The sequence below is a fragment of the Gossypium raimondii genome, chromosome 3 (genome assembly GCF_025698545.1).
Source record: "Gossypium raimondii isolate GPD5lz chromosome 3, ASM2569854v1, whole genome shotgun sequence".
NCBI classification, from domain to species: Eukaryota; Viridiplantae; Streptophyta; class Magnoliopsida; order Malvales; family Malvaceae; genus Gossypium; species Gossypium raimondii.
Genome location: NC_068567.1, coordinates 6,135,606 through 6,158,004, shown reverse-complemented (window position 1 = coordinate 6,158,004; position 22,399 = coordinate 6,135,606). Strand labels below are relative to the sequence as shown.

The 22,399-nt window shown below is 33.1% G+C and overlaps 1 protein-coding gene and 1 pseudogene across 2 annotated transcripts; both read right to left on the bottom strand.

Moving 5' to 3' along the window:
- Positions 1–6,322: 6,322 nt before the first annotated feature.
- On the bottom strand, positions 6,323–6,898 carry LOC128039890 (mitogen-activated protein kinase homolog NTF6-like; annotated as a pseudogene).
- A 2,798-nt stretch (positions 6,899–9,696) lies between these two features.
- LOC105796819 (protein ALWAYS EARLY 3) lies at positions 9,697–19,982 on the bottom strand. Of its 2 annotated transcripts, none has more exons than XM_012626641.2 (20): positions 19,785–19,982; positions 19,017–19,143; positions 18,243–18,341; positions 17,955–18,017; positions 17,488–17,565; positions 16,993–17,176; positions 16,497–16,756; positions 16,040–16,415; positions 15,477–15,551; positions 14,512–14,726; positions 14,300–14,356; positions 13,255–13,578; positions 12,986–13,164; positions 12,626–12,908; positions 12,062–12,304; positions 11,730–11,888; positions 11,217–11,360; positions 10,915–11,130; positions 10,202–10,489; positions 9,697–10,066 (listed from the first exon to the last, which is right to left on the bottom strand). In XM_012626641.2, the coding sequence occupies exons 2-20, from the start codon at positions 19,122–19,124 to the stop codon at positions 9,899–9,901; spliced, it is 3,519 nt and encodes a 1,172-aa protein (XP_012482095.1). In that variant the 5' UTR covers positions 19,125–19,143; positions 19,785–19,982; the 3' UTR covers positions 9,697–9,898. The 2 variants fall into 2 exon arrangements, with proteins under 2 accessions (XP_012482095.1, XP_012482094.1); XM_012626640.2 differs by having other exon boundaries at positions 14,300–14,362; positions 19,785–19,981.
- Positions 19,983–22,399: the final 2,417 nt, after the last annotated feature.

The window sequence follows — 22,399 nt, the reverse complement described above, 5'->3', positions numbered from 1 at the left end:
TGGACTAACCAAAATATAAAATCAAAATGACATTATTCAGATTAAAAACACATCAAAACCAACCTAATATGTGCCTAACCAATGTACCCTCATTGGTACTACAATTATATACAATTTAATCTCAAAGTACATATTAATTCAATTCATCAACTCATTCAAGCAATACCAAATCAAAATACCTAACAAAGTTACCATAACCACAACAAATCAAATATATGTAAGCCACACATACTAGCATAACAACTATACCTTATTCTCCTACCTTATGCAAAGTGGTTATTTGCACAAAATATCATTCATAACATTTACATAAGCCAAACATTAACCAAAATAGCACAAGAGCCTATACATGCCATATAATCCGAATTTAACGTTTCAAAAACTACGGAGATAAACTGGATAGTGTGACTTAAGTGACGATCTAATCATCCAACCTTTCGAACATCTACAATGACATTAAACAACACAAGTAAGCTTAATGAAGCTTAGTAAGTTCGACGTGATAAACAAAAATCTTACTGAACTAACTATAAGAAATTAAATAATAATAAAAAATTATCCATGACAACTCCCTGTCATTCACAACTTTAATCGATAAATACATTTGTATTCAAATCAATACAAAAATAAATAACATGTCTTTCAAATTCATTAAATAAATCACCTTACCGAGATTTTTCCATTCGAAGAACGACTTATGGATAAGAGTACATCGTTAATACAAGCTCATAAGAGCTGAACAGAAGCTCGTAAGAGCTGATCCACTCAATCACGCCAAACAGAAAGTAAAACATGAGAGTTTGCAACAAATGCTAAACCCCGTTTACTTGGGTAAAATGCCGATATCTCCCTCCAATACCATCTCCACTCCAAGCCCCCGTCATACACCAAATCACGAATGTACTCAAATATCGTGTTCAATTCAAATCGAATATCCAATTCAATATTATAATTCAAACAATAATTCATTTCCAACAATAGAATATATACATAATACCAATAACCAATTTATACAAATGTTAAATTTTAACTGTACGAACTTACCTGGACTAAATTGTAGTAATTGCAAAAGTTTAGGGACTATTCCACTATTTTTCCTTTTCCACGAGTATCTGCGGGATCTTGATTTAAAATATAAAATTACTCATTTATTAGCATATATTTCATTTTCAATCTATTTTACAATTAATACCCTTTTATTTTTTAAATTTACGCAATTACCTCAAACTTTTACGTTTTACAATTTAATCCCTTAATTAGTTAATCTATCAAATTAACTAATTTTATCAAATCAATAATCTATCCAAATATTCTAGGCCCTCATATAGCCCCTAATAAACCTAAAATTCACTATCAAACCCTAATACTTTGACATTTTCACAATTTAATCCTAAAATCAATATTTAACAAAATTACTTTACAAAATCATCATACAACACAATCAAAGCTCCAAATCCATGTTATTAATCAAAACATATAATTTTTATAAATGAAAACTTCCAAAAATTTTAACAGAATCGGAAACGAAGGTACAGGTTAGCTAGACCTAGTTGAAACGATATCAAAAACATAAAAATTATTAAAAATGGGCAAAGTTTGCTTACCAAATCACCAAACCAAAGTTGATCGAATGTTTTCTTCTCCTTTAGGGTTTCGATGGTGGCTTTTAAAATGAAGAAGATGATAATGAATTTTTATCATGTTTTTATTATATCATACATATTTAATAATTACTATTTTACCCTTATAAATATAATCAAACTTTAACAATTTAAAAGCCCACTAACGCCCGCCAACCCTTGAAAGGTATAATTACCATTTAAGTCTCTTTTCCTTATTCAATAAACCATTTAATCACTCAAATAAAATAGTGACTAAATTTTATATCTTTTACGATTTAGTCCTTTTTAATTAATTAACTATCGAAACGTTACAATTTTTTAATGAAAATTAATACCACGTTAATTACACTCCGTAAATTTTTATAAAAATATTTATGGCTTGGTTTATAGAAACAAGATCCCGATACCTCACTTTCTAAAAGCACTTGACCTTAGGGTCTTACCACTTGAACCTAATAAATCGTTATAAAACATAAATTACCAAATCAAAAACCTTTTTAAAACCATATTTGACTCGTAAATATTAAATAAAAATATTTACAAACTTACTCACCGAATTTGGTGGCCTCGAAACCATTATTTCTGACACCACTGAAAAATCGAGTTGCTATACAGAGACCACCAACCAAGTCCTTATCACAAGTAAAAATAGAGAAAAAAAAGGAAAAAAGGGCCTATGCTTCTAGTGTGCCTCCAAGTATACACCAGGGCATAAATATGTAAAATCGCAACTTTATCAGCTAATTGTGGAGCCTCAGTCTGACTCAACTAGTGACTTAAAGGCTCAAGCAGTGGATGAATTTTAGGATTGTCCTGAACAGTTGAAAAGCTTGGACCAAGAGACGGAAACCACTGCTCCAGTACTGTCTTTGCATGCCTTGTAAGGATCTCAATGGCACAATACAATGAGATTAGCAGTTAAAATAGGCCAGGTAGATGGGATCATACTAGTTGATTCTAGTAGTACTCATAACTTTATTGATTCAAGGTTGGTTAAAAGGTTAAATTTACCAGTAGAGAAATTTTGTTACTTGAAGATTATTATAGCTAATGGAGGTAGCTTGACCACTAGGGGATTATGTAGGGCTACGAATTGGGAGGTACAGGGACATGCATTTATCACTAATTTTATGGTCTTATCTATTAAAGGATGTGATGTAGTTTTGGGAATACAGTGGCTTCTGTTTTTGGTATTTATTATATGGAATTTTGGGTCACTTACTATGCAATTCAAGTATCAAGGCCAAAATTGTACTCTTCAAGGCATAATACCTGGAGGGTTGCGACTCCTCTCTGGTTATCAGCTCTCCAAATGTCTACATATGGTTGCATTTGGACGTTGCCTTAGTCTACACATTTGATCAACAAACTGTACTGAATATGTTACCTATACCAATCAAGGAAGACTTGCAGCAATTGTTGTTTGAGTACTAGGATAATTTCCAACTACGAAAAAAGTTTCCCTCGAGTATGTTACAAAATTACAGAATCCCTCTCCAGGATGAGACCAAGGTGGTAAATGTAAGAACCTACAGATACCCTTTCTTTCAGAAAACACAAATTGAAAGGCTTGTCCAGGAAATGCTGCAGGCAGGGGTCATTAGGGATAGTAACAACCCTTTTGCATCCTCTATTGTGATGTGAAAAAGAAATATGGGAGTTGGAGGCTGTGTGTGGATTACAGACAGCTCAACCAACTTACTATTAAGGACTGATTCCATATCCCTGTTATAGAAGAACTACTGGATGAAATTCGTCACACCTTTATCTTCTCTAAGCTTGACTTAATGTCTAGATATCACCAGATTAGATTGTGGGAAAAGGACATCTTCAAAACATCATTTCAAACACGCGAGGGGCATTATGAATTTTTGGTTATGCCCTTTGGCTTAACCAATGCCCCTTCAAGCTTTCAATCTATAGTGAATGCAATCTTCAAAAAGCTATTAAGAAGGTCAGTATTAGTGTTCTTTGATGACATATTAGTCTATTTCAATAGATGGTCTGATTATTTGGTCCATTTAAAAGAAGTACTATAGCTCTTGAGGGATAATCATCTCTTTGCTAAGCAAAGCAAGTGCACCATTGGCACTCATCAGATTGAATATCTAGAACATATTATCTCTGAAGGTTCAATAACCATGAATGTAACCAATGTAGAGGGAGTCTTAAGCTGGCCTACTCTCAAGTTAATGAGGGAATTAAGAGGGTTATTTGGGTTGTTAGGCTACTATAGGAGATTTATAAGGCATTATGGCATATTGTCTCGACCGCTGATAGATTTACTTAAGAAGGTTATTCTTTGGACTTGGACTGAAGCTACTAACATAGCTTTTAAAAGACTATAACAAGAAATCTGTCGAGCATCAGTCCTATCCCTTCTAGCCTTTAAAAAGGAATTTTGTATTGACACAAATGCTTGTGGCCAGGGTTTAGGAGCAGTGTTGTAGCAAAAATGGAAGCCTATAGCATTCTTTAGCAAATGACTAAGGGTGAGACATCAAGCACTTTCCATTTATGATAAGAAGATGCTAGTTGTGTTGCTAGTAGTTAAAAAATGACATTCTTACTTGGTAGGTAGAAAGTTCTAGATAAGAACAGACTATCAAAGCCTGAAATTTTTAGCTGATAGACATGCAATCACACCCTTTCAATAAAAATGGGTGGTGAAAATGCTTAGATATGATTATTATATCACATATAGAAAAGGGATTCAAAATAATGTGATTGATTCCTTATCAAGACGACCACATAAGCAAGAAGGGCAACTATTGCAGTGCATAAGTAGTATCTCTCGGTCAGATATATGGAGTTGAGTGATTGAGTACTGCTTAGTTGATCCAAAATTACAACATCTATGTTAGGAACTCCAGCAAGATCCTCAAATGCATCCTAAATATACTTGGGATGGCAAAGTGCTCATGAGGAAATAAAAAGCAGTGGTAGGCAACAATCCTAGTCTTAGAAGGGAACTGTTTGAGTATTTTCACCTAGGCAACAATCCTAGTCTTAGAAGGGAACTGTTTGAGTATTTTCACCATGGCTCTATGGGAGGGCACTGGGGTGCACATGTCACTAGGCACAAAATGTCAGGCTTAATGTATTGGAAATGACTCTCTAAAGATGTAAGGTAATGGACTTGAGAGTGTCCCACTTGTTAGAAGTGAAAAGCTGACTTGTCTGTCTCACCAAGACTCCTACAACCCCTTCCAATCGCTACTTGAGCATAAGAAGCCATCAACATGGACTTTGTGGAAGGGTTACCTAATTTAAAAGGCAAAATGCAATTCTAGTGGTAGTGGACAGATTGACCAAATATGGTCACTTTTTGGTCCTCTCTCATCCTTTCACAACACTAATTGTAGCTCAAGAATACATGGTGTAGGTCTACAAGCTACATGGAATTCTAGAATCCATAGTGTTTGATCGAGATAAATCTTTGCCAAAAATTGTTCAAGCAGCTTAGGACTCAATTGCATTTATCAACTGCTTACCACCCTCAAACAGATGGTTAAATCGAGGTCTTAAATAGAGGCGTAGAGGGATTTCTAAGATGTATGACTGGTGAGTGTCTTAGTGAATGGTTGATGTGGTTACCTCTAGCAGAATGGTGGTGTAACACCACGTATTACTCTGCAATACAGACTACCCCCTATTAGGCACTCTGTGGCCAAATTCCTCCACTTTATCTACCCTATTTAACTAGATCTTCGCCAGTGGCATTAGTTGACCGTAGCTTCCAGAATTGAAAATCAACCAGGAAGCTTCTCCAATTCTATCTTAATAGGTCATAGGAAAGAATGAAGCAATTGAATGACAGTAAAAGATCTAATTGTGTATTTGCTATTGGTGACTGGGCATATTTGAGATTACAGCCCTACAGACAGCACTTTGAGGAAGCTAAAGAATCAAAAGCTTTCTCCAAAGTATTTTAGACCCTTTTTAGTGGAGGCCAAAGTAGAACCAGTTGCCTACAAATTAGCTTTACTAGAAGGATCTCTAATTTATCTCACTTTTCACGTATCCCAGCTCAAAAAGCACATTGGTAAAGTTCCTACTTCACCTTTGTTTCCTCATGTGGGCAATGACGGATCATTCAGTAAGGAACTAGTGAGAATTCTCAAGCGATTGATGGTCAGAAAAGGTGGTCATGTTGCTACTGAAGTTTTAGTTGAGTGGGTCAATACTTTCCTAAAGACTCAACTTGGGAGAACTTACAGGAGCTGCAACAGCAATATCTAGCTTTTTATCCTTGAGGACAAGGATCTGGTTTGAGGGGAGCAATTTTTATGGAACGAATGGGAAAAGTCAACAAAATTCAAACAACGGTCACCTATTTTGAATTCCTACTAATTTTCATTAATTTTGTTTAATTTGTAAACATTGCGTTTTAGTTAAATTTTTATAAAACGAGGCATTTTGGTGTGGAGGTGTCAGTCTGGTATAAAACGATACGTTTTAAGCCAAAGAACCATTTAACTGAAACGATGCATACTGAGTGAATTTGGTAACAGTTGTATGTGAGTCGTTATTCTCCTATTTAGCCACCAATCAGGATTAGAAGGCAGTTATGAATTTTTCCAATCAATTTTCCAATAATTTTCTCTCATCTCTCTCGTGCTATCCTTCAATCTTCTCTTCCTCTTCTGCTTATTTTCTTCTCTCAAATTTAAGATCGTAACAAATCCCTATTGACAATGTCATTCCACCATGATATCTTGATTGAATTTCCAAGACTCTTTCCATACGAGCTCTTTTATGTTGTCTTTGTTCGATTTTGTCTGCTCGAAATTGACGATGAAAGGAGATGGGCAAGTGGGTTCTTCATTTATCGGAAGAAGGCTTGATAAAGAAAATGAAGGGATCAAAATAACAATAACATTGTTAAAAGTTCGAAACTAAGACAGTACCAATTGTGGCCTTGCTCAGATCGAAAACCAACAATTTCTCTACAAGATCGACCACCCCAGGTGACACCTTCGGAAACCATTCAAAAAACGGTTGCTTCGATTATACATCGAGGAACCAACTCCCGATCTAATGATTTCCGTTAAAATGCAACAGGTCGACTAGATATCCATAGCTGCAATATACTCTGAACAATTCAAGAGCAACTCAGGGGCTTGATACCATTTGGTTGCGACATACTCGATCATGAAGTCCATTTCTGAGGCGATACTTGCAAGACCGAAATCACAAATCTTAGTATCGCAATTTGCGTCGAGAAGCAGGTTGCTTGGTTTTATGCTTCAGTGAATAACATTCGCTAATGGCATGGAACATTCATTATATCTTTGGCTTTTAAGACTTGGAATATACGAAACTAGGATTGACACAGTACAACTGCATGCCGCGTTCACTACGATCGAGCATATCAAATTGAAGAAGATGGACTATGAATGATAGTGATAACATCACGAACTACACAACTCAAACAATCACATATAAGCCAATACACGAAATTGGGATTAGTGACGCGCATTGGCATGTGACATTCATTACGATTGAGAATATCGATTCGACGAAGACAGAGCTACAAAAGAAAGTGATAGCATCACATACACTTGATATATATATTAGTGTGTGCTTGATAGTGGTCATCGACAAGGGGCTAGGTGGACCATATTATTTGATGTAGAACGATGTCCATTAGCTCGTAAGCAATGTAAACATCATCGAACTTTTCCCTCTCTGGTGGTAGCATAATGTCCGTTAACTCAATAAATATATTTTCACTCATATGTTTTATTTTTTTTTAAATATTCGTATTAAACATATTCTTATATGTAACACTTAAAACCGAGTTCAAGTACATTATCATGACCCATGTGCCGAAGAAGCTTGATTTCGGTCAAATACATTACCAATATTTTTCTTGTTGCAACATCTTCCTTTGCCTTAAAATAGGCCAAATTTTGTTATTAATTCATGTACTATGTGTAAGTTATTAATTTAATTCATGTATTTTTTTGAATTAGTCAATTTCAGAATTATTTTCTTTGAATTTTAAAATTTCAATCTGATCCAAACTGAAGAAACTGAATTTGTTTAGCTTAAATATTCTATTAGTCCTCTACTATGCGTAAAATAATAGATTTAGTCCATATTCTTCAATTAAATCATTCTTGTATTTTTGAATTTTAAAATTTTAGTCTTAACCTAAATTATAACGAAAATTTTCTATTTCTTAAATATTATTTAGTAAGCATTTTATTATATGTATAACATTATAACAGTTTATTATCTTCACATAATACTCACAAAATTTTGCACCACTTTAGTCAATAATTTTAATGAGTATCATTTGGAGTCAAAATTGAAATTTTAAAATTCAAATAGTATACAAAAATAAATCCATAATTTACTGCTAATATGGGTCTAAAAGCAGAATTTGACTTAATACAAATTCAATTGTTTCCATTTAAATTAAGACTGAAAATTACAAAATTCAAACACTATAGAGACAAAAAAAAAGGACCTAAATGCATAGACTAAATTTATGAATTATACATAATACAATGAATAATAGCAAAATTTATTGTTTTTTTCTAAATTATTTTCAGTTCAAAATTCAAATAATCCATTTAAATATGTAGGCTGAAATAGAATAGGCTGCCTTTCTCAATATTTTTATGAAAATTATTTTTAAAATGTCTAGTTTAAAATTTAAGAGTTTAATATTGTAGTCAAAAGTGTTTTTAAAAATAAAAGATATGACGTTTTAAAATAAAGATATGCATTTAAATAATGTTCAAATTCGTTAATATTATAAATTTTAAAATTGTAACTCATTACTAATATTTTAATATATAAAATATAAATTTTAAATATTTGTAAGCAATTTATATTAATTATTTTAAAATTTAATGGACATATAATTTATATTTTTAAATATTATTTAAATATATAATGTTATATATTTGAAATAAATTATAATAGAAAAGCATATTGTATATGAAAGATAAATATAAATATTATATAAGATACTTTAGATTATAAATAAAGATTAAAAATGGCATTTGATTATTATTTGACTTTTGAACTGTTAAATTATACAGTTTTTTTTATCTAAACTTTTTTGTAACTTTATATAACGATTTTATAATTTTTTTTACTTAATATAACACGTTCATATTATTTTATTTTGAATATATTATAAAAAACAATCAAACAATTAGACTACTGATTTCAGTTTTTGAATTCCAATTTCGTAAAGAAAGAATACCCATGATGCGAAAGATTTGCTAATCACCTCTATCGACCTTTCCTGCAGCACAAAGGAATTTTCCCATCCCCATCCTCTGCCCCTCATGCCACCAGACCCAACAACAAGACATTCAACATCCTCTCCGCAACCGCCCGTGAATAATGGATTACTAAAAGAAAAGTTACATCAAATGAGGCTTGTCTATGACTCACCTTCGACAACCCAACATACCTTGGAACGTTGCGGTCAGTACAAAATGACGTTATCTTTGACAAACTGACTAGCAACTTTATGCACTTTACATCCACTAACCTTCCGATTTCTAAAGTGCAAACTGTTGGTGTTTGATGGCAACCACCAAGACAAGGTTGGGCAAAGCTCAACACCGACAGTTCAGCCCTTAAGAATACAGAGTTGGCACCATTATTCGTGACTCTAATGAATGATGGATCAGACAAGTTTACCAACGCATCCCAAAAGCCACGAGTATTGAAGCTAAATTATGAGGATTAAGAGATAGACTTGAACTTGCCAATAGTCTAAACATTAGAAAATTAGAGACTGAATTGGACGCCACTGCTATTGTAAGTCTTATGACTAAAGATGGTTGCTCTAACCCACTTCTTGCTACTCTTTCTCTGATTGCAGGATGCTCTTATAGAAACTCGACCAAAGTTCTATCAAGGGAAGACAATAGATGTGCTGCTGCATTTGCTAGGATGGGCAGTAGTCTTTTGTTTTCATCTCTTTTTGGACAGTAATATACATGAGAATATACACAAAACACTAAGGAATACACAGATTGTTGGCTCTAGTTATTCAGCTAATAAAAACTGAAAATAAAGAGAGACACTGATGCATGGGAAATTAAAAAAAGAAGAAGATAGGCTTCAATAAAATGCAGAGAGACTTGAGTTTTAGTTTTTGGTTAATTTGATAATAATTGATACACGTATCTTTATTCATATTTAAAAAAGATAAGAAAAAAAAAAGGAGTAAATAAAATTGGATAAGAAGAGTGTTGGATTGTTTTTACAACAACAATGGAGGAATTACAACATACCTGATTTCATGATGTGGGAACTAATGCCAATATCTGATTCCTAATAATTCCCATACATTTCTGTATCTCTGTGTAAATCGGTAGATTTTGTGAACAACATGGCTTCAAACTTGTAACTGCTGAATCTAGCACCTCTGCAACATCTCCTGGTGGGAACTGTCTTTCTGTACATTTCTGCAATTTTTTCAGGGAGGTGTGAGATAACCGGAATCAGATTTTATGATCCACAAGCAATTTAGCCTTTATACTATAGAAGATACATCGTTAATGGAGAACATCTAAATACCAAGGAGTCATTGAGATAATTACCTGTATCATGAGCAAGGTGGCTACACATTGCGAAATAAGGTCTGAAGGGATTTTAAGTTCATCTTGGTCTGACAAATTTTGCAGCTTCATCTCAGGTATATGACTAGTTGCAAATGGATATGATGAACAAGCAGTCAGATTATCATGACTACGGACAGAGTCTACTGGGGCCGCAGACCTCGGAGCAGGTGCACTAAACTCATTCAATGAAAGCTGGTTATTTACAAAATCTATTGCATCCTCAATCCTCTCAATGTTTTTCCCCCCTTTTCTCAAAGATGACATAGCCTGAGATGGTAATTTATGTTTAATCAGAATTACAAAACAATCTAAAGTGGCTACAAGAACACTGTTATGTTTAATCATAACCATCTTCAAGGCAAAATCAGCCACATCTTTGAATTCTGCCTCAAAATACCAAATTAAGCTCGAGATTTAGTTCCAAGCAAATATGCTTCTCAGGACAGTCGAATATCAAGATTTTTATCAAGTTTTCACAAACATGTGATGAACATGTCATCCTAAAAATGAAATTAAAATATTCCACTAAAATAGAGGTAAGCTCTACCACCAAAATTATGTACACATTTATAGAATTTACATTGTTAAGTAATGCTATCTCATATGGTTTAGCTCGAGGATTGCTGCGGCAAAAGGTTTAGACTCAAGCACAGTTGATATATAACAGTTCAATCATCAATGCCTTGTTTTACCTTTAAGGCTGCATCAACCATTGATCGAGCTTTCCTTCTTGAACTTTCAACAATTTCAGCTACATGGGATACAGATTCTTGGACATGATGCATAGCATCAAAAGAGCTCAACTGAGAGCCTTGCTCACCAATTTTACCCGAGGGATTCAGCAGCTTACCCGAGGAGGTCCCTTGATATGTATTCCGTTGCCTCAAGCACAACAGAGCAGAAGAAACCTGCAAAAGGAAGAAAAAAGTTAGGATATAATGGTAAATGACAATAGCGTAGAGATAAAGCAAGATGGCTTATTGGCATCCCATGCCTGTTCATTGACTTCATTCAACTGTAAGAGAACAGCAGCATATTGCTTCTTGAAAGAATCTGAATCCTTTATATGGTTGTCTCCACCTTTCTGGTTTTCCAACACCTCATCATTCATACGTCGCAGTTCAGACACAATGGCCTCCTGCAAATGCTAACACAACCTTAAGCACACTTCTCTGACATTATTTAACAAAATGATTTGAACAAGATTCTATGTCAGCCTCATATAAACACAATAGACGTGGAGAATAAACCATACAACACAACAATGAGAATCACAATACTGATGCCCCAATGCCGCAAAAAAATCACCAAGTATGGAGGTAAGATAGGATAAAAGTAACATTTTATTAAAAGAGTAGAAATAACAAGGAACAAAGAATACTCATGCATTAAAAGTATGCAACATACAACAGGCACTGCACAAGTTTCTATAAGAACTTGAGTTAAAAAATAGGGAGGGGGAAAGAATGATTTGCCAGCAGATTAATGCATAACAGCTAATATGAACCTTTTTATCAAGAGCACGAGTCAACTGAGAAAGTGCTTCAACATCAGCTTCTCTTGCCTGAACCAGCGACACAGCAGAAGGCTGAGAATTTATTGCTTGTGTATAAACAGTTTCGGTAGGCCCAATTTTAAGTTGTAAATTAGGACTTGATGAATCAACCTGGCCAAAGAAATTTATCATTATACTAGGTAACAGTTATTCTGATTCAATACTGCTTCCTAAATCAAAACTTATCAAAACTTTCAGCTAATACTCCAATATGAAAGTGATTTACCTTGAATTGATTTTATTTTATATGCATGAATTACATCTATTTTTCAGTCATAACTTACCTTAACTGGCTGTGATAAATTGCCAACACTGAAAGTTGATGGGGAAGTACGAGATGGACTATTGGCATTCTCCAAGTTATCACATTGCATAAACTTGATGTTCTCTTCCATCTTGCTTTCTTTTGACTGCCCATTCATTTTGAGCTCATTGTAGTTCTCAACAAATTTACGGATGGCAGCATTTTGTCTTGAAAGGGAAGCAGGCAAATTTTCCATTGGGTTTAAAGGCATACAATCAACATCCTGCAATGAAAAGTGTATATATCACTTGTAAAAGTTGGTAGGAAAGAAGGACAAAAGTAAAATAAGAACAAGCTAAGTAAATTTAGTAGATGGCAGAGAATTATGTTAAACACAAATAATCAAGCAGAGAATTATGTTAAACACAAATAATCAAGCAGATATGAGTACATCCACTTGTATATTTAGAGAGAAAAAATCTAAGGAACCTCCTAAAGCCTTAGCCTGTCGTTAACCATCAGACTGAGACATTAATGACAACAATCTACATCAGCAGTTGAGTGAAATGAACATGCAGCCATCATATATAACATAAAAAGTTACCATAACAAATTCCACTCCTAGCTCAGGGCTGTCAAACTGAATCCGGTATCTACTATAGTCAACAGTTAACACACTTCCATCATGAATCTCTCTAATTTTTGGATGAACAGCAATGACACGTTGTCCAACCGATAGAGGTCGAGCTAAATCAGTTGGAAGTCCTTCACCAATACCGGCACGGAGTTCAGCATAATGCCTTCTAACCGACTCCCGGTATTGATTAAGCTTCTCCCTTTCTTCCTTTAAAAATTGCTCAGAAAACCGCCGTGGTTTGCCAAGGGAACTGCATCAAGGTGACATTGTATAAGTAGAGCACCAAAACCTAAGACCTTATAAAGATTCCAAAGTAGAAAGCTATACCTCCTTATTACACCCCATTCAACACGAGTTAATCTAGGAATATGACCTAATCCTACATGATCCAAATACTCCACAAACTCCCTTTTAGCGAACCATGGATAATCAATTGTACTATAGAACCATTCAAAGGCACACCATCTCCGTGCTCGGTATGAACAAAGGAAGTTACAAAGCTTTTCCTGTCATACAGAATATACACATACATGAAGGGAGGAAAAACCCAATATATAGAAACTCAAGTTCTCAGTAGTTGAAGTAGAAAGTGTTACCTTCAGATCCAGTGCTCCATCATGGAATAATGTAACTGGCCCACTAATTTTTCCCTTTACAATATTATCAGAGGACTTTATACCCTTCCTAATTGCTGGTTCCCGCACATCCGTCTTTCGCTTACTCCTGATTTTTGTCGGTAGGTTGACCTGGTTAACAGATGAAACCTGTATAGTAGATGGAGCTAAATTGTTCAAGTCCCTTCCTTGATCAGTACTGGAGGAGGCATGCTCTGGAGGTCTCACAAATTTCCCTTGCTTTGGATGTCCAACATTATTAGACAGTTTACCTTTACTCAGAAGATTCTTTACCTCACCAGAAGCCTAAAAAATGCACATAAAAATAGCAATGTCAACAAACAGTAATAAGTGATGAAGGGAAGGACATGAACTTAAAGCTTATAAATTTAAGAATTTTGCAATGTAAACAAATTGTTAAATATTTAACTTACAAAAAAAACCCTCAAATGCGATGGACAAAAGAGGAGGGGGGGGGGACAAAATTACCAACGGGATAAACATCTATACCAACATAGACGCCCTTGGCTGACCCATAACTGAATTGAACATTAAAACTGAGTTGATCATTTACTTATTTCCTATATTTAGATCTAAAACAGACTTTCTTCCTGCATGGTCTCCGTAGTCAACTCAAAACTTTACCTACTAATTTACTTCAAATTTATGTCCCTACTATCTTTACATTTATTCAATAATAATAAATTTACTTAATATTTTTCATAGCACTCTTATAAAATTAATTGTTATATTCCTTTCTCTGTTTGTCATTCAAACTCAAGCTGTAGCTGCCACGTAAACATGCACCCACTTCATACAGTTAAATACATGTAATCTCAGAATTAAGAACACACTTAATTAGTAAAATGCCCATCAAACATTCTGAAAAAGAGAAGTATCTTAAGATTTCATCATATCAATTAGGGAACTGAAATGAGATTTTACATTAAAATTTTAACTTTGTTTATAAAAACACAAAAAAGAGCAATCTTAGATCTTTGAAGCTAAACAAGTGAAAAATACAAACCTCAATGTTTGGAGATTCACCCAACTGAGAATCAGCGTCAGTTTCATCTTTTGGTATCTGCAACTAGAGAGTAAGTTGCATATGGTCATTGTCTCATGTTATAAACCCACTGAGTTTTTTTCTTCCCCAGAATAGAACCAATAGGAAATTAAAGGATTTACCAACAGGAAAAAAAAAGAAAAAAGAAGCAAACAGATAGCATCAACTCTTACTTTATAAGGTGAGGATTTCTGTCTCCTTTTCCTCATTCCAACATTAGCCGGATGTGCCTCCTTTGCTTCAGGATTAGCACGAACATCATGTCCAAAAAGTTTTCCATGTCTAGATGCCTTGGAGGCACAGCCTTTAGCTCCTGGAACAAGATGATTTCCTTTCAGTTTAGTCTTCTCAACTTCATTTTTCTCTTCCTTATGCTGCACAGATGACTCTGACACAGGAAAAAAAAAAGGTGGAATGTTACACGTTGTACATAATTCCATCCAAACATAGAGATCTTTAATGGTTGTGAGTCATCAAGAAGGATTTATGGTGGTAGTTCAATGGGGTACAAATGAAATGTTAAAAATTAGAATAGGTTTATCTTTTTCTAAGATTGCAGGCTTGCCCTTAACGAAATGATTATCTGGAGAATGAAAATGCCATTTGAAGATCTTACTTATGTCACACCTATAATCCAGGAGGGGAAAAAATGGGGCATAAGATACTGCTTACAAATGACCCAAAATATTTTGACCATTCAAACCCTTCTAAAATTTCTCTTGCAGGTATAATTTAATTTCATGACTCATTACTCACTTCAATTCAGATCTAAGTATGACAGAAAGCTGAATCTGTCAAAATTAAGGTGGCAACTAAGGCGTATTACATAGACAAAACTTGCAAACTTGGTAGCAGTTAACTATAAAGGTTGTCACATGCATAGCAATGATGGAACAAGGTGATACATAGCAAATTCAATCTAATGCTTGGCGTTTCATTGGATGCATTATTTTCAGAGATTTGGCTAAACAACAAGATAGGCAATTATTTAACAAGGCATTAATGTCAAATCCTATCCTGATTATGCATCTGACAAAGCTCATGCACCTTAAGGATTAATAGAAATGATAAGTATGACAAAGAAAAAACAAGCCAGCTCATATAACAGTAAATCCTATAACAATACCATGCATCTTACCGGTATCAGCAGTCTCCGGCATCATCAAGGACAGATCTGCTAGAGTTTGCAGGGCATCGAAGGCAGTGTCTTCAACTACAAGATAAATAAATAAGATTCAAACACAATTCATGACACAAGACATAGACAAAGTTCCTCAGATTAAAGTAAATAGTAAGGTTAAAGTCAAAGCTCACTCAAGTCAATTCACAAAGAGAAAATGGGAAAGAAAAGGTCAAGCATGATTTACAATCTAACAAGATTTTGAAAAAATTATCTTTGAATATTGCAAGGAAATCAAGGTGGAACTGGAAGCAGAAAAAGTTTTCTAAGAAACAGGAATTTGGGTAAATTATTTTTCTGAAAAGAAAAAAGGCAAAATTCAATTACCAGATAACATAGGTACAAAAAGCATAACCATACTTAAAACAAGTAAGCAATAACCAAAAAATATCGTATCCAAGATCATAGGATTACCTTGGATACAGTAACATTTGTGAATAAAAGCTGCAAACCAGAGGGAAAAAGAAAAAGGAATAGAGAACAGGGGAAGAAGACTTTCTTAGAGGCAAATACCATCATACCTCCTTCAAACAACACCTTTTTACTTCTTTTTCTTGGACCCTTGATGGAGGCTCTAGAAGTTTTAGCATCTTCAACCTCACAATCAAAGTTTCCCTTGAAATCACATAATTGTTGTCCTTCTTCTGTCCCACTACAGGCTTCTTTTGTGTCTTCCTGATGGTTTACACTTTCCTCAATCTCTGGCTTCCTTCTGTAGTATCTTTTCCCCTTCTGTTGAACTTCAACGGTACCAGTGCCTTCTATATTCCTTGAATAGTTTTTGTCTTTAGCATAATCTGCATTATCTGCTTCAGTGCTTCCTAAGCTTAATTCACAAGCATCCTCATCCACTTCACTACCGTGAATCTTGGCACTAGTAGTTTCTGAGTCAGCATTCTGAAAAAAGAAATCAAGTAAATTCCGAATGGAAGAAAGTAGTGACAAGAGCATTGTGAATATCAAATATAGATATATTACCATCCTTTCACTGTTGATGACAGGTGAAGGCGTCTCTGCTTTTCTATTTGGTGTTCTAGAAACTTGGGGAGAGCCACCTCTTTGTGATGCCTCCGTCAATGCTAGTGCTACCTCATGAGCAACATCATCATCAACTGCATCCACCTTTAGTTTCATGCCCTGCCTAATAGGTGAAAAATACCTTTCCCCTTTGTTTTTGTCATGAGAAAAAGAAATAGGAACACGAGGAGTCCTTTTTCCGACAGCACGGGGCCTACTTTCTGAAATGATTGAAGAAAACAAGTAAAAACCACAGGGACAAAACAAATACAACAGCCTACTATTAAGAGCTTAAATTTCAATAATTATATCCATAGCTGAATAAGGTTGAGCTTTCCTAGACTAGCTTAATTTCTACTAATAAACCCAAAATGTGAATACCACCTCAAACCCCCAATGTATATGTAGAACATTTATACGTAGCAAGACAAGACAGAGAGTGAAACAGAGATCTTACCAGAGCGTCTCCTCTTCAACAATGACAGGCAACCTGAATTAGCTGAAGGAAATTGCAAAAGATCTGGAAGCGGCTTATCTGAACTTTTAGAAGGTTGATCTCGAATTTTTCCCCTGCTACGCTTCTGAGGTTTCCTAGAAATTCCCATGCCCTCATTGCTCTCTTGTTCACTGTCACTTCCTCCCTGCCATCTCATAGTCCAATAACCTCAGTTCCATAAAAGCCATGTATAAAAGGTGTACATTAAAGATTAGATGTCCTAGATGCATCCATACTCCATTAATAGAATCCAAAACACCACACCATAATGATACCTCAGAAATAATCCAATCAACTTAAGAACTAGACAAGCATATCTTTGGACAATAAGGTACTATTGCTATGGCACAAGGTGACTGACAAAGGATTAAATAATCTAAGTTGCAGAATATAAGTGCAAATCTCAGATCAGGGTAAAATTCTAAAGAATCATACCAGATTAAATTAGACACTCACCATAACAGAATAATGATCCGTCATCATTGCTATGAGCCCAACCACAGAAGCAGTGCCCTCAGGAAGAGATAAGTAGGCCTGAAAACATGGTAACATTCTCTATTCTTGAGTTTAACTTAAAAACACCCAAGTACCTTCTTGATATTGTCAGTCACACATGATTATGGTGAAAATACCATCCCTTCATTAGCAAATGATAATACTATGATTAAGATATATTTAAGAAAAAAAAGGTGTCAAATATGATATATAACTACAGTATTTGTGTCACAAGAGAAAGCTTATTGATGATGGCTAGATGGCAACATGGAAAAACTTATGCAACTCAAATGTCTCATACTTGAGAGCTAAAAAGGGAAAGAAAGAAATTCATATTGCTGAAAAGGGTACAGGCATAAAGCATAGAAGTTCCACCAAATAAAGAAAAAAAGTTATCATATGTATTATGATACTAAAACAATGCTTACCCTGTTCATAGTGTAAAGAGCTTCAACCATTTCGACAGACCGATTACGTATCATAGTAGCCACCTAGAAACCCATAAGTAGCAAAATCAGAAACAATATAACCACAACAACCGAAAGCCAGATGCCCCGACAACATGACCATAAAAGCAACTATACTAAAGTAGATTTTCCAATTTTATAATATATAGAAAATTAGAGTAGCAATGCCTACAACATGTTCCATCTAAACAAAACTTAATCACAAGTCCAAGACCAATAAAGAAACCCAGTACATTAATCACAACTAACCTTCTTCCAATCTTTTCCATACTTACGATATGCTTCATAGAAACGTTCAAGCTCTTCCTTAGTCCATTGAGGCCCTAACATGTCAGATAGCTTCCTTTTCTGCACATTATACATTAGCGTTATAAAAATAATTGATTCCAGAATAAAAATTTTCATTATGTGTAGAAAGATCCCAAGACAATAATAAAGAACTAATATTAACATGAATCAAAGGAAACATTTTTCTTTTATTTCCCGTTTGGCACTTGGCTAGAAAGTTATGGCGATTTTCTGAATTTCTAAATCCCATAATAGCCATGCTACCAGAATCTATAGACACTAGACAAAACGGAAATTTTGAACTGCAAACCTCACAGCTGCAACTCCTAAATTTCTGGTCAGTGCCTGATTCTTTTACAAACATCACTTCATAGTTCATACTTGATATCATTTTAACCCATCAACTCAGTCAAACCCTTTTTGTACTCAAAATCTATTTGAGGTTTGCTACCATATAAGCTTAAACCAAGACATATAAAGGGTGAAAACCCATCAAGGTAGGCGGTAATGAAAGAATAGTTGGGGGAATAAATAAACTAAATTTAAAACAGATTACAAAAGGTATCAACAACAAAAAAATCCCAAGAACAGTATGTAGTCAAGAAATGTGATCAAACAACAAAAAGGGATGAGCAATAGATGTTACCCATATAACCTAATGAAATGAAAGACTTGAAATTAAACAGATAAATACATCAAAACTAAAAATACTTGAAAAACTAATCAAGAACTCACCCGTTTCCCACTTCTCTTAGCACTACTATCTCCATCTTTAATAGAAGCAACCTCGTTAACATAAGAAAACTTCTTATTTACACTCTTAGATTTCCTAGATGGAGCCATGAGGAACTTCCTCAATTACCTGAAACATACTCAAAATCGGAACAACAAATTAGTGAGTCAATTTCTAGAGTTGATATGCAAATTTCACCTCAAACATTCTTTTTTCTCCATAAAAGAAGAATAAAAAGAGAAGGAAAAAAAAATAGAGAAATCTTAAATAAAATATTCAACTTGAATTTCAAATTTAATCTCATAAAAATTTCATTTCTACTTCTAGCTCTAAAAAGAATAAAAAACAAAAAAACCAAGCTTTGTCAAAAGAATCCATAATCTACAAAAGTCAAATTTATTAAATAACAAAATTACAGAAAAAGGAAATAGCAGAGATCAGGTCAGCCATGTTTACTAATCAAAGTAAACACCGAGATTAACTGATGTTTGGTTCATAGGTTGCCGAGAAAGCAAAAGAAAAGAAAAGAAAAAACACTGAAAAAAAGAAGAAAAATTTGCAGTTCAAAAACAAAAAGTTTTCACTAGTAACACACACACACAAATAAAGAAAAGCTCACTCAATTTAGTGTCGAATTACTTTAATTCAAACGCCAAAAAAATTCAAAAAAAATAAGAAATTGCTTCTCTAGAAAAACCGAATCGAGAAGAAGAAATCGAAGTAAATAAAAATAATTTCAAAAAAAATAAACGGAAACGAAAAAAGCTTACCAAGTACCGATCGAGAACATTGAGGAAAAAGAATTAGAAGAAGAAGATGAAGAAGCGATCAAGTAAAACGCGAGCTTCTTCTACGACGAGCAATTATTTTTTCTGTTATTTTCTTAATTTTGAGCTTTTTTATTGGATTGTTGAAGATTGAAAATGGTAGGAGATAAAGAAGAAAATGGGAGAATTTAGGGATATAACCGCGAAACTTTAAAATAAAAATTAAAAAAATAAAATAAAATAAATTGAATATGGCTAAATAAAAACCTCTTCTTCTTTTTTCTGTCACCGGCTTTTTCTTTTAAATTTCTGAATTTTACTTTTTTATGATTATGATATTATGATATGTTTTAATCTAGACCGTTGAAAATATTTATCAGCAAATATTTGTAGTAAGTTTTATTTTTTATTTTTATTTCTAATATAAAATGAAATTTAAAAGCCTTTGTAGTAAATTAGTTACTTTTAACTTACATTAGGACTTAATTGTCAAGATGCTATATATATTTATAAGTTTGATTTCAATTTTTAATATTTATATTTATCTTTTTTAAATTAAAGATTTGTTTATTTTCTTTTTATTGAAAATTGTTTTTTGGGGATTAATACCCAAATCGTATACCGAACTTTGACACAATTTACAATTCTATATATCAATTTTCTGTTAAATCATATATAAATTCATTACATGACATTTTATTAGGTTAGAAAGCGAACAAGCAAATTTAAATTATTTTCACCTAAATTAAAAAATAAATCCACGTGGGAAAAGGATTTTTATTTCTCGAGAAATTTTTTTAAATATAGGTGGAAATAATTTAGATTTGTTTTTTTAACTTAAAAAATGTCATATCGATAATTTACTATGATTTAAAGAGAAATTGTGCCACATAGTGAAATGTGAAAAATAAACCAAAATTAAAGTTTGATGTATACAAATGTACCAATTAAAGTTGATGTATAACATTGCAAATCGTACCGATGTTCATGTATAATTTTGATATTTATTCTATTTTTTATAAAACATTAGAGTTTGGTGTATAACAAAAACATTTAACCATCGCCGTAAAAACTTTAATATATTTATGAAATATTAACATTAATTATACTCTTATTATATACATATCTTTTATTAAGATTAAGAGTGTTAAAATTCGTTTAAGTTGTGGTTTATTGATTGTGTGTTCATCTTTTTAAAAACAACTGGGGTTCAAACTTTTATTATACCAAATAGCTAGTTCGATTATTACTTGAATCGAACAACTATAGTCAAAATAATTAAAGTTATAATTTTTTTAACTATTAATCGGATTTTGAAAGTCATTAACTAAATCGAATTAATTAACGGAAACTGTAATATGTTTTTTATTTTGATTCAAACACAAAAACAAATTGTGTCAACACTAAATTAAAAACATAATAACAAAACTTACATGAAGGGCAACATGACATTAAAAACATAACTAATACTCACTCCATGTAGATAACAAACCAATTGTTACAATGTTAATGATAGCACAAAGATGAGATAACACAAATTAACAACAATTTGGAACATTAATTACAAAGTTATCAACAAAAATAAAAGTATATGATTGATTTGTGTTGATATTTTGAAATGAAAATGGAAAGGAAAAAAGAAAGAAAGTGAAAAATAGTGTGTAGGGTTTTAGTGTTTTTTTTGGGTTGCATTTTGTTAATTGTTTTAATTTTCATAATAATTTTTTTGTCCATTACATCAATAGTTATAGGTTCATTTGGTTAAATATATATTGGGTTTATACTAAATTATGTCATACTTAGATTGAAAAATAAATTTTATGAAAAAATTTACGTAAAAATAATAGGGTAAACTATATTAATAGTCACTCAACTATTAGTAAATTTTATTTTTGGTTACCGAATTATGGAAAGTTACAAAATAGTCACCTAACTATGAAAATTATAAAATAATCACTCAACTATTCAATTTTGTCTTTTTTGGTCACCAGCTGACTAATGGTGGCAACTTTTAAAATCGGCATAATGGTAACTTTAAACCTCAACATTTATACATTGCGTCAATTTAGTCTTGATTCTAAAAAATCTAACTATCAACATTTACACATTGTGTAATTTGGTCTTTTTTGCAGTTTTGTTTTTCGTTATGACCCTTTCATCTAAAAACTAAAAAATAAAGTTTATCAACTAAATTTGATTGAAAAATACAAAAATAGAAACACCAAAAATCGAGATAATAATTTTCATCTTTCTCATACTTTTAAAATTAACTCTTAATGTCATAAAAAGAAGAAGAAGCAAAACTACAAAAAATGACCAAATTACATTGTGTAAATGTTGAGGTTAATTTTTTAGAATCTAAACTACATTGGCATAATTTATAAATGTTGAGGATTAAAGTTGCTACGATGCCATTGTTATCGACCAAAAAAAGAAAAATTAAATAGTTAGGTGACCATTTTGTAACTTTTCATAGTTGGTGATCAAAAAGAAATTTACTTATAATTAGGTGACTACTAGTATAGTTTACTCAAAATAATAAGGTTAATGATTTGATATGCTTGATATTTTAGATTCTAATCCTATCAATTTAAAATGCTTTTTTTTATAAATTTTAT

What these genes read in the sequence shown, in the direction of transcription:
- LOC105796819 (XM_012626640.2), bottom strand. Translation starts at nt 19,124, where the DNA reads ATGGCTCCATCTAGGAAATCTAAGAGTGTAAATAAGAAGTTTTCTTAT. An exon ending in GTTGAAGAGGAGACGCTCTG is followed by an intron (nt 16,757 to 16,992) that starts GTAAGATCTCTG and finishes CAATCATTTCAG; the next exon opens with AAAGTAGGCCCCGTGCTGTC. An exon ending in TCATCAACAGTGAAAGGATG is followed by an intron (nt 16,416 to 16,496) that starts GTAATATATCTA and finishes TTCTTTTTTCAG; the next exon opens with AATGCTGACTCAGAAACTAC.